The sequence below is a fragment of the Salmo trutta genome, chromosome 28 (genome assembly GCF_901001165.1).
Source record: "Salmo trutta chromosome 28, fSalTru1.1, whole genome shotgun sequence".
Taxonomy (NCBI): Eukaryota; Metazoa; Chordata; class Actinopteri; order Salmoniformes; family Salmonidae; genus Salmo; species Salmo trutta.
Window position 1 is genome coordinate 19076631 of NC_042984.1, and position 12382 is coordinate 19089012.

Consider the following 12382-nt stretch of genomic DNA (forward strand, 5'->3'; position numbering starts at 1 on the left):
TCATTCTTATAATGGGGCCATACAGCATAAAGATGATTAATAACTGTCAATTTGCATTTTTCGCTTGTGTTGTCATATGGCTTCAGTCCAGCTCCAGTGCTCTGATCTCAAATTGGGCATTGAGCTAAACAGTTCTTCTGAGAGGCGGTCCAGGCAGTCGGATAGGCCAGTACTCTCTTTGTCCAAACTATTTCAATGCATTGAAAGCCCATTTCAAATAGATACTGGTGAGGTCAATGAACCTGAATTTGGTGTACCAATATAATACAACTATTATTATCAAAGGTATTTTTGAGACCAGCAGTGCAAATTACTCATCGAGTTGCTTAACAGGACATTTTTGTGGGAAATAATGTCTAGGAGGAAAATGCGGAATCAACGCCCCGCCGAGAGCGAGGAGGACTCCGATATTGACAACCTGTTAGCCGCTCTGACACTCGCCGAGGTGGAAGAGCTGCAGAGCGAACTGACCGTTATTGACCCGGATCCAACTGTGCCAGTCGGACTCCGGCAGAAGAACCAGACAGACAAGCAGCCGTCAATAAAATACAATAGGGGGGCAATGCTTGACTACTGTGAGCGCGAAACCAAGAAACTCATTCAAAGGGAGCTGTCCTTTGAGGTATGATGACACTGTTTCTGCCAATGTCATTGTTAACTGTGCGTAAAGTGCAGTTTCTAACCAAGAAAAAAATACAATAGTTGTAGTTTCTTGCTGGTTGAACCCTGAAGTGATGTTATTACAGTAGGAATAGTGTAGCCTAGATGTAGCTGCCAATCGAGTACTTCAAGTACCAATTTGACAGTATATTAACGTGCCCAAGTATATCAGGACCCTGGCTTCCAGACATGGTGCAGTGATTTCAGGATTCAACACCAGGGATGATGTGGGTTATCAGGCAGATGAAGATACTATTGTGGACAATGTTTCACTAACTTAAAATATAACTTCTGTCTCTTCTGGAAATAGATAAATAATCATTGTATGGAGTTCGACAGGAAGTGGGGATATGATCGTGTAGTACAAGCTGTAATGATCAGGGTGTAATCCTATATAGGTTGTTCTTTCATGAAAGTAAATATGAGATACCACACAGGTCTCAGATCTTGACTATGACAATACCACTATTTCATAGAGTGAATTTGTTTTAAAATGCCACAGTGATATCCTAATGATAATAAAGAAGCTTCGACACTGAGCTTATCAGTTAATGTATGTTGGCACTCAGCTGTTGGATATAGGCTCCCACAGCTGGCAGGTAAGAGAACATAAGCCATGTTGAAACAGTCATGTGTATAGAGACTAATGAGATGTCTTGTTGTTTGAAAAGGGTCCAGAGCAGGGGTACAGAAGACCCAGTTTGAACAGGCAAAATCATCCCTCTGAACAGTTGCTAGGCAGTGCAATTTTTATTATAAACAAATGAGCCCCTGGAGCCCTGAAGAAAAAAGACACTACATAATCTTGAGATTTTCTTTTCAGCACACAAACAAGACTAGGAGAAGTGTTTTCATTACTTGGCAACAAGTCATGTGATGAAGGTGTTATGTGATAACTTGGATTTTGAGTCCGAGTGTGTATTTGAGGGAATACAATTATGTTGAGTGTATGTAATTGATTTTACATGTGTTATCTCAGGATCTAAATGCATTTCATTGACAAGTATATTGACCACTATGCCATGTATAAATAGCAGGATATGTGATTCGAACTATTCAAATGTTAAATAGACTGCTACATAATTAGTTATAAATACTAAATGATCCATCCTACAAAGCTGTACATGGGCCTCTGTGGTGTAGACCTTCTTTATGTTGTTTTCATAATGCCCGTTGAAATCTGGTTTTGGTGAAAAGGGTAAAAGACAGGCTCATAGAATAATGAGTCTTGCTAATGTTGGCATGCTGGTTCCAATTCTAAGACAAATGAAATTCCAGAGTGAACGCTCCTCTCGCTCTGACCCATACTGCCTTTTAAGGAAACATCTGCCAGAGTTACTTACACAGTGGCTTACAGCTCCCTACAGACATTTCAGCCTGTAAGGGATGCAAAAACCCTGATTGCTATATGTAAGATATACAATTTTACCAAACAAACAGATGGTGCTCGTAGAGGCAATGTTCCATCGGTTTTACGTAGGCTGTTACGGACATAAATATTCCAGATGCATTCTGAAAATATTTCCAAACTGACAAAAACATACATAGATGTTACATTCTTTATTAAATAATGAATACTAGACTACACACTAGCGATTCAGAGGGGCAGGGTTAAATGCGTAAGACACATTGTATGCATTCAGTTGTACAACTGACTAGGTATCCCCCTTTCCCTTTCCTTCCCTACATCTTGAATTGCTTACTATAAAATGTGTAGTATACTGTAGAATAATATATTACACACTGTAGTATCCCTTGATCATGTGTAGTGCTTATAGAATGTTGTAAATACTACAGTATTATCCACAAAAAAACACTGTAGTCAATACTACAGTAATGTCCACAAAAACACTTCAGTCTGCAAAAACACTTTTTTAACTGTAGTAAATACTTCATTATTTAATTAGCATATATCCATTCCCCTCCCCCATGCTGAAATTTGTTCCACCCTTAAGTGGAAAATCTACATGCCAAGTATAGACCATAAATTGTGTCCCTACAGGTTATAGAAAAGAGCAGAAGCTCTAACTATTTCTCCAGTAGATCTCCTGAAGGACAAAGCTTCAATTTCTATGTCAAAGATAATAAAACAAAAACACTACAGTGAAACTACAGTAAATACTACAGTATAGTACAGTCTACAAACACTACAGTAAATACTACTGTGTACTACAATCTAGAAAAACGCTACATTAATTTTACAACAGTATTTATACTAAAGTAAACTGTAAATACTACAGTAAATACTACAGTATTTACAATAGTGTTTTTGCAGACTTAAAAAAACACTACAGTGAATACTATACTATTTATACCATAGTATACTATAGTATTTTTTTCATGTGGGCTTGTATGATAAATGCAACAATCTTTTCTTATGTTCCTGATACTGAAGGAGCCAACAACTGACAGAGTGAAACGGGAACACCTGAAGAAGATGGGGAAGAGCTGTGATAGTTTCTTCTACTTCAAGTCAGATGACCAGGATGACCAGGATGTCATGGACCTAAACTTCTCTGCTGTGGAGACCCCTAAGGAGGACATATCCAAGGACAAAGAGGAAAAACCTCAGAGCAAGGACTTGAAGGGTGAGGGAGGGAGTGGTGAGGGCAATGAGGAAAGGCCGCATAGTAGGTTAGGGGGAGATGAGGACAAAGACCATGAAAAAAAGGAAGATAAGATTGTTGAAAAAAGCAATGAAGTACTGGTTGAAGAAAATGAGAAAAAGGAGGAGTGCATAAAAAAGGAGAAGGGTAGTAACAAAACACTTGATCTTATCTCAAAATTGCAAACAAAAAAAGAGGATACAAAAGAAAAGGAGCAAAAAGATATCAGAAAAAAGACAGTCTCTAAAACCAAGGATCTGATTTCAAAGCTTCAAGGGCATGCTGATAAAGACGATACTAAGGAGAAAGAGAAGAAAGAAAAACCTCAAAAAATGAAGGATAGCAAGATAACAAGAGGAATTTTCTCTAAAGTAGAGGAAAAGCAGAAAGAACTCAGGGGTACTGAGGTGAAGGAAAAGAGGAATAATGAGAAGGACAAAGATAGCGAAAACACCAAATCACACAGGAAAGCAAGTAGAGTCCAGGATGAGACACAGAGAGACAAGGTAAAGAACACAGAAAGGACTCCTAATAAAAACAGTAAAGCCAGCAATGTAAACCTAGAGAACAGCAGTAGGGAAGAACGCTCAGCTGGTGAAGTCATGGAGGGAGACGAGGAGGACGAGGAGGCCAGCATGTTTGATGAGCTCCTTGAGCATGTCAGAAAAGACGACCCTTTAATGACTGAACTCAATGTCAACAACTCAGACGTCATCAAGACCCACACCCTCATCCAGTTTGCAGAGGCACTACAACACAACACACATGTCAAGACGTTTGCTTTAGCCAACACCCGGGCTGACGACCATGTGGCTTATGCCATTGCTGGCACTCTGCGGAACAACACGTCTCTGACCAACGTCATCCTTGACTCCAACCACCTCACTGGCAAGGGAATTTTGGCCGTGGTACACGCCTTAGAGAAAAATGTAACCATCACTGAACTGCGCTTCCACAACCAGCGACACATCTGTGGGGGCAAGACAGAGATGGAGATGGCCAATGTATTGAGAAACAACACCAGGTTGCTGAAGCTGGGATACGGCTTTGAACTGGCCGGCCCAAGGATGACCATGACCAACATCCTGAGTCGGAACATGGACCTGCAGAGGCAACGTCGACTGGAGGAGAAGAAACAAGCACAAGCCCAGCCATCCCAGCAGCCTAAGCCATACCAGCCAACACGTCAGACACCACAACCACAACCACAGACCAACACAAAAAAAAACACATTGCCTTTGGGGAAGTTTTCTTGCGAACCTTCAACTCAACCCCAATTCAAGTCTGTTGGTGAGACTAAGAGGACAGGAAACCTCCTGAAAACATCCCCCTTTTTATCCCCCCCTAAACCCTCACCTGAACCCTTCCACAAGGTGAGCCCCAAAGCTGTGGGTAAGCTAAACCCTAAGGCTTGGGGTAGTAGGTCTGGACCAGGGTCTACAACACCTCCACCTCAGGCTGGGGATGGTGTATCTGGTCCTGGGTCTACTCCACCTCCACTTCGGGCTCTTAAGGCTGGCCGATCTGGACCAGCACCACCTCCTCCCCCTGCCCCGGTGTTGGAGGGCCTAAGGAAAGCCCTCATGCCTGCCTCACAGAGGAAACTCAACGGGCAGACTTCACGCCACGGAGAGAGGAACACTAGGGACCAGTTGCTGGACTCCATTCGCAACAGCACAATGAAAGCTCTAAAAAAGGTTGGAACAGGAGAGGAGTGGAAGTTGTTTGTGAAAGCAGCATCCTAATAATATCAATACAATGTGATTAATGTGGTGAGCAGCCAACAGTATGAGGAATGACAGGAATTTTGATTACATCTGTAGACTGTAAATTACTGTAACATCTATGTGAATCCAGCATTTCCCTTGAAATTACAGTCAGGAAGAATGTAGCGTATTGGTAAATAAATAAAATCTAAATCTTTTACTCTCTGGCAGGTTGATGTTCCAAAGCTGCTTCAGTAAAGGGTGGGGATGACAGCAAGAAGAGGTTGGACTTGATACAAAAACAGAACAGAATTTGTTTTACAGTAGTAGATAGCGGTGAAGCCCTGCCTCCGTTGTTGCTGCTGAGAAATGGAGAGATATCTGATCCAGTTGGTACTTCGAGCCAGAAGGTGGTTATGGTGGTTTGTAATCATACAAAGTGAAAGCATCTTAGGCTACATTGCCTGCTGACTTCAGTCTCCCTCAGTTGAATCTCTCCCTCCTGTTCTCCCTAGATGCCCATATTTGGTCATTGCATTGAAGATACAGTATGACGTAAGAATAACTCCTCTGTTCTTTTTAATTACTGGATGATGGCCAGTTGGATGTCCTGCTCTTTCATGTGAGGCTTTGTCCGGCGAAGGGGTGGGGAGAATGGGGGAGGTGCACGGCGGAAAGGGAATAGTTAAAAGGGGACGAGCAACTGGAAGGAAATGCTTACACATTGCAAGTCACCGTATTTTCTTATTTTCAACAGTTACGTGGCCATAAGCGCAATGAACGAGGGCATTTGTTTTGATGTTTATTTAAAGACAATTCTCCAGTGTCACTGTCAAAGGATGTAATTAAACATTTAACCAAACACATACTGTAGCTAGTATTGAACACACAACTTGTATATGAAGTGCGTGTGGGTTCATAATCTGGTCAATGTGTAATATAACAGCACTCAATCTCTCTGTTAGTTGTCCATAGGGATACCAACTGCTTACAACATGCATGTATGAGGCACTTCCCTAGAGCTGGCAGAAGACCTCTTGAACTTTGCAAGCATTTCACTATGATGGATTGTGTCCTGAGAGGGAAGGGAATATATTTTGGGAATAGTTAGTGCTATCTGGGATCCTTGGGACATCCCGTCCCTACCCTAAATCCTAACCCTAACCTTATCTCTTACCTTAAGCATTTTACATTTCATCTTCAATGGGGTAGTTGGAATAGCAAAACTCCCAGATAGCAAGGACCTTTTGAGAAGGTTTTGAGAATGTTGTGTTTAGAATTCACTTATGAGGTGTACCATACAGATGTTTTAAGTCATGAAAATATACCAAGACAATTCTGAAATGTATTTACAGAACTAAACAAAACATTAATATGTCTGGTTTCGAGAATGCATCCGCTAGCTAATAACCAGGTCATTAAATTCCTCCAGATGAACAATTGTGGAATATTCCGTCTGTTTTAGATGTCTACATCCGCCTTATAGAGGATTTATATTCAACAAAAGTAGCACCTGTCTGTAGCACTTCCTTCCTGAAATGTTGTAATCAGTTCATATTTTTCACTTCCTTAAGTAAGACAAAAACAGCCCTGAGCCACTGCAAATGATGCTGGTCGATGGAGAGTGATATGGTGACAGTAGGAGCATTCGGGAGAAAAGTGGGTCTGTCCTCACATGTAGAGTATCTTTGGTGAAATTATTTTACAACCCGAAAACATGAAAATCTATCTGAAGTTTCTCCTTTACTTGCCAGGTGAGTTTTTAACACTCTGATACAATTGCAGACACTTTTTGTTGTTGTTGATTATTTTATTTGTGAAAGAGACCACTGCATACTGCAAATTTTATAGAATAAAACTCTGCCAAACTATTTTATGTTTTTATTATTTATTTCATGTTTCAACTATTTGTTTTTATACCGATAAAAAATAACATTGTTTTTCTATTTTTTCAAGTTTTATGCTGTGATGCAAAAATGAGCAAATTTGGAGCGCACGGATATGAAGGTGGAGCTTTAGACATTGAGTGTTCATATCCAGATGGATATCAATATAAACCCAAATACTTGTGTCGCCATCCCTGTTCCAACAGTGACATTCTCATCAGAAGTGTGAAGGGTGAAGCATTTGTCCCAGTAGGAAGATTTTCAGTGTATGACAATGTCCATGGATGTACTTTCATTGTCACCATCCAAAACCTGGAATTACAGGACTCTGGACATTATTATTGTGGACTTGATAAGTGGGGAAGAGATGTTTTAACAAAAGTAGAGATCTCTGTGAGTAAAGGTATGCATATTTTTTTCCTTTGATGTCCCTTTTGATTATCTTTGAATGCACAACATTTTTACTTGGTCTACCCTCTACTTACAATGTGTACCCACAGCTCCATTGGTCACTTCACTGTCTACACCTGCCCCTGTGATTGACAGGAAGGACATCACTGAAACTAACAGATATGTTTCCTCAGAGGTCCCCACCTTTACACAGGTTGATATAACTTTGAATAGTTAAAAAAAGAGAAGCTCCTATTGTAAAATAATTGTTCGAATATTCTAATATATCTTCTATATATTTTCTGTATACTTTTGTTTTTGCTCATTTTAAAGGTGCCATACAAAAAGTTACCTGTTGCAGATTATGATGTCACACCTCCAACAACCTCAACTATTCGGATTGGCAGCCCAGGTAATTGAACATTCGGAGTGGCTGCGGATCCGACTTCTCTGGACCCCTCTTCCTGAACTTTAGGCTACTCTGTTTTGTTCCAAACACACAATGGAAAACATGGGTTTGATTGAGATTTTGTTTAATTATTCTCCCTGTAATTTAGGCTTTGTACGTGTCCACGTTGTTGTGGGAGCTGTCCTTGGACCATTGATGTGTTGCACTGTGGCTGCACTTGGTCTACTCCTCAGAAAACAATCAATGTCACGCTCACTGAGTAAGACCAAGTATTCTCTCTTTGATAGCCTACCTACATATCATATTGTACTTATGAAAATACTATTATTTTGTTTATGATATGTTGAAGCCTATAATTTGTGTCCCTTAGCATTTCCATCATCTGAAGTATCAGATCCTGTAGATATTGCACAGGTGAATTGGATATTTGTTTTAAGTTGATGCTTTATCATATTTTAAATAAAATGTTGCATGCCCTCATCAGACAGCAGTCGTTAGGCTATATGCACCAACTCACTCATCAAATAACCTCTACCCAATGCCCCCCCCCCCCTCTCTCTCTCTCTCTCTCAGGATGAAGAGGACACTTGTCATGTGTATGATGAGATAATTATGTACAGCTCCAACAGTGACTTGTACTGCACCATTAGGTTTTGTGAAACCCCACCGGAAATAGAAGACAATGCTCTCTATTCCCTCCTGACACTAAATTAACAAAGACCATCAGTGAGGGTCACAAGTCTCTAATCACAAGTCTCTAACAGAGGGCATTCTCACAACACTGCCAACACATTGATGGTGGATGTGCAGTATCATTATTGCTATTATGTGTGTGTGTTATGTGTGTGTGTGTGTGTGTGTGTGTGTGTGTGTGTGTGTGTGTGTGTGTGTGTGTGTGTGTGTGTGTGTGTGTGTGTGTGTGTGTGTGTGTGTGGTTTACAGTTGAAGATTGTCAGATGTTTTCACTGTTTCCCTGCATCTGTTTCCTCTGATACAGTGCCTAGTGAAAATAAAAAATATAGAACATTTTCCAAAATATTGTATTATATTTTTAAAAAGAAGATGTCTTGATTGCATATGTCTTCACACCATTACAGCTGTGAAACATTTTGAATGAGATTCTACCAACTTTGCACAACTCTTAGAGCAACATTCAGTACAGTGCATTCGGAAAGAACTCAGACCCTTTGACTTTTTCCACATTTTGTTACATTACAGCCTTATTCTAAAATTGATTTAATAAAAACATTTACTAATCAATCTACACACAATACCCCAATATTGACAAATTGAAAACAGGTTATTAGAAATGTTTGCTAATTTGTTAAAAATAAAAACCAGAAATACCTTATTTACTTAAGTATTCAGACCCTTTGCTATGATTGAACTCAGATGCATCCTGTTTCCATTGACCATCCTTGAGATGTTTCTACAACTTAATTGGAGTCCACCTGTGGTAAATTCAATTGATTGGACATGATTTGGAAAGGCAAACACCTGTCTATATAAGGTCCCACAGTTGACAGTGCATGTCAGAGCAAAAACCAAGCCATGAGGTTGAAGGAATTGTCCTTAAAGCTCTGAGACAAGATTGTGTCGAGGCACAGATCTGGGGAAGGGTAGCAAAACATTTCTGCAGCATTGAAGGTCCCCAAGAACACATGGACTCCATCATTCTTAAATGGAAGAAGTTTGGAACCACAAGACTCTTCCTAGAGCTGGCCGCACAGCCAAACTGAGCAATCGGGGAGAAGGGCCTTGGTCAGGGAGGTGACCAAGAACCCGATGGTCACTTTGATAGAGCTCCAGAGTTCCTCTGTGGAGATGTGAGAACCTTCCAGAAGGACAACCATCTCTGCAGCACTCCACCAATCAGGCCTTCATGGTAGAATGGCCAGACAGAAGCCACTCCTCAGTAAAAGGCACATGACAGCCCACTTGGAGTTTGCCAAAAGGCACCTAAAGGTCTCTTAGACCATGAGAAACAAGATTATCTGGTCTGATGAAACCAAGATTGAACTCTTTGGCCTAATGACAAGCGTCACGTCTGGAGGAAACCTGGCACCATCCCTACGGTGATGCATGATGGTGGCAGCACCATGCTGTGGGGATGTTTTTCAGCTGCAGGGACTGGGAGACTAGTCAGGATTGAGGGAAAGATGAACGGAGCAAAGTACAGAGAGATCTTTGATGAAAACTTGCTCCAGAGCGCTCAGGACCTCAGACTGGTGCGAAGGTTCACCTTCCAACAGGACCCTAAGCACACAGCCAAGACAACGCAAGAGTGGCTTCGGGACAAGTCTCTGAATGTGTTTGAGTGGCCCAGCCAGAGCCCGGACTTGAACCCGATCGAACATCTCTGAAAAGACCTAAAAATAGCTGTGCAGCGACGCTACCCATCCAACCTGACTGAGCTTGAGAGGATCTGCAGAGAAAAAAAATTATAAAATATAAATTAGCAAACATTTCTACAAACCTGTTTTTGCATTGTCATTATGGGGCATTGTGTGTAGATTGACGAGGGAAACAACTATTTAATACATTTTAGAATAAGGCTGTAACGTAACAAATTGTGTAAAAAGTCAAGGGGTCTGAATACTTTCCATTGTTTTTGTCAAAATTGCTCAAGCTCAGTAAATTTCTTTGGGAGTCATTGATGGACAGCAATATTCAAACCTTGTCTCTGATTTTCAAGCAGATTTAAGTCAGGACTGAGACTGGGCCATTCAGAAAGACTCAATACCTATTGGAAAGCCATTCTAATCTGTCTTTGGCATAACATTTTTTGTTGTGTCCCGCTGAAAAATAAAACTCTATCCCAGGTTTAGGTATTCAGAAGACTGATGCAGGGTTTCATGTAACTTTTTATCTGAGCTTTGCTCCTTTCATATTTCTGGGAATCCTAACAAACTCCCCAGTCCCTACCAGTGACAAGCATACCCAGAACATGATGCTTCCTTCACAATACTTGAAAATACAGAGGATCAACAACATGGCATCCACTCCACATTATAGACCTGTATGACAAAGTGAAAAGAATGAAGCCTGTTTCACAAAATCCACTCCAAATCACCAATTCTGATTGCAACAAGGCCATTAAGTAATATTGCAAGACAATGCAGGTAAGACATTTACTTTTTGACCTAAATTAAAAACAACAGGCTTGGGTCAAATCCAATACAACACAAAAGAGTGAAACCCTCTATATTTTAAGTATTGTGGTGGCAGCATCATGTTATGGGTATGCTTGTCACCGGCAGGGACTGGGGAGTTTGTCAGGATAAAACAAATATATGAAAGGAGCAAGGCCCAGGTAAAAAGTTACAGCAAACCTGCTTCAGTCTTCTGAAAATCTAACCTTGGCATAGAGTTTATTTTTCAGAGGGACAATTGCACAATTTTTTATGTCAAAGACCGAATGGCTTTCCAAGAGGTTGAATGTTCCTGAGTGGTCCAGCCTTAGTCCTGACTTAAATTTGTTGAAAATCAGAGACAAGATTTGAATATTGCTCTCCATCATCCCACCGTAATCTACTGAGCTTGAGCAATTTTATATTGCGCATTAAAGACATCTGAATATTTTCTATAATTTGTCTTTAACTTTTAAAATGTGGAGTAGTTTGTGAAGTCATAAGTTTACATGCACTTAGGTTGGAATCATTAAAACTCGTTTTTCAACCACTCCACAAATTTCTTGTTAACAAACTATAGTTTGGCAAGTCGGTTAGGACATCCACTTTGTGCATGACACAAGTAATTTTCCAACAATTGTTTACAGAGAGATTATTTCACTGTATAACAATTCTAGTGGGTCAGAAGCTTGCATACGCTAAGTTGACTGTGCCTTTAAACAGCTTAGAAAATTCCAGAAAATGATGTCATGGCTTAAGAAGCTTCTGATAGGCTAATTGACATCTTTTGAGTCAATTGCAGGTGTACATGTGGATGTATTTCAAGGCCTACCTTCAAACTCAGTGCCTCTTTGCTTGACATCATGGGAAAATCAAAAGAAATCAGCCAAGACCTCAGAAAAAAACTGTAGATCTCCACAAGTCTGGTTCATCCTTGGGAACAATTTCCAAACACCTGAAGGTACCACATTCATCTGTACAAACAATAGTACGCTAGTATAAACACCATGGGACCATGCAGCCGTCATACCGCTCAGGAAGGAGACGCATTCTGTCTCCTAGAGATGAAGGTACTTTGGTGCGAAAAGTGCAAATCAATCCCAGAAAAACATCAAAGGACCTTGTGAAGATGCTGGATGAAACATGTACAAAAGTATCTATATCCACAGTAAAATGAGTCCTATATCGACATAACCTGAAAGGCCGCTCAGCAAGGAAGAAGCCACTGCTCCAAAACCGCTATAAAAAAACTGATTATGGTTTGCAACTTCACATTGGGACAAAGATTGTACTTTTTGGAGAAATGTCCTCTGGTCTGATGAAACAAAAATAGAACTGTTTGGCCATAATGACCATCGTTATGTTAGGAGGAAAAGGGGGAGGCTTGCAAGCCGAAGAACACCATCCCATCCGTGAAACACGGGGGTGGCAGCATCATGTTGTGGGGTGCTTTGCTGCAGGAGGGACTGGTGCACTTCACAAAATAGATGGCATCATGAGGTAGAAAAATTATGTGGATATATTGAAGCAACATCTCAAGACATTAGTCAGGAAGTTAAAGCTTGGTCGCAAATGGGTCTTCCAAATGGACAAT

The 12382-nt window shown here is 40.6% G+C and overlaps 2 protein-coding genes across 4 annotated transcripts; both read left to right on the forward strand.

The window, feature by feature from the left end:
- Nucleotides 1-131: 131 nt before the first annotated feature.
- Nucleotides 132-6843, forward strand: lmod1a (leiomodin 1a (smooth muscle)). Of its 3 annotated transcripts, none has more exons than XM_029718983.1 (4): nucleotides 132-227; nucleotides 361-622; nucleotides 3056-4963; nucleotides 5204-6843. In XM_029718983.1, the coding sequence occupies exons 2-4, from the start codon at nucleotides 368-370 to the stop codon at nucleotides 5228-5230; spliced, it is 2190 nt and encodes a 729-aa protein (XP_029574843.1). In that variant the 5' UTR covers nucleotides 132-227; nucleotides 361-367; the 3' UTR covers nucleotides 5231-6843. The 3 variants fall into 3 exon arrangements, 2 of the variants coding, with proteins under 2 accessions (XP_029574843.1, XP_029574842.1); XR_003870223.1 differs by having other exon boundaries at nucleotides 133-622; nucleotides 5204-5527; nucleotides 6547-6843; XM_029718982.1 differs by having other exon boundaries at nucleotides 133-622.
- On the forward strand, nucleotides 6643-8693 carry LOC115165694 (CMRF35-like molecule 2). Its single transcript, XM_029718984.1, has 7 exons — nucleotides 6643-6726; nucleotides 6929-7261; nucleotides 7359-7462; nucleotides 7582-7660; nucleotides 7806-7916; nucleotides 8028-8071; nucleotides 8231-8693. Exons 1-7 carry the CDS (start codon nucleotides 6690-6692, stop codon nucleotides 8369-8371), a joined length of 849 nt encoding a protein of 282 aa, XP_029574844.1. The 5' UTR covers nucleotides 6643-6689; the 3' UTR covers nucleotides 8372-8693.
- Nucleotides 8694-12382: the final 3689 nt, after the last annotated feature.

What these genes read in the sequence shown, in the direction of transcription:
- lmod1a (XM_029718982.1), top strand. Translation starts at nt 353, where the DNA reads ATGTCTAGGAGGAAAATGCGGAATCAACGCCCCGCCGAGAGCGAGGAG. An exon ending in AAAGGGAGCTGTCCTTTGAG is followed by an intron (nt 623 to 3,055) that starts GTATGATGACAC and finishes CTGATACTGAAG; the next exon opens with GAGCCAACAACTGACAGAGT. An exon ending in CAATGAAAGCTCTAAAAAAG is followed by an intron (nt 4,964 to 5,203) that starts GTTGGAACAGGA and finishes ACTCTCTGGCAG; the next exon opens with GTTGATGTTCCAAAGCTGCT.
- LOC115165694 (XM_029718984.1), top strand. Translation starts at nt 6,690, where the DNA reads ATGAAAATCTATCTGAAGTTTCTCCTTTACTTGCCAG. An exon ending in AGGTCCCCACCTTTACACAG is followed by an intron (nt 7,463 to 7,581) that starts GTTGATATAACT and finishes CTCATTTTAAAG; the next exon opens with GTGCCATACAAAAAGTTACC. An exon ending in TATTCGGATTGGCAGCCCAG is followed by an intron (nt 7,661 to 7,805) that starts GTAATTGAACAT and finishes CCTGTAATTTAG; the next exon opens with GCTTTGTACGTGTCCACGTT.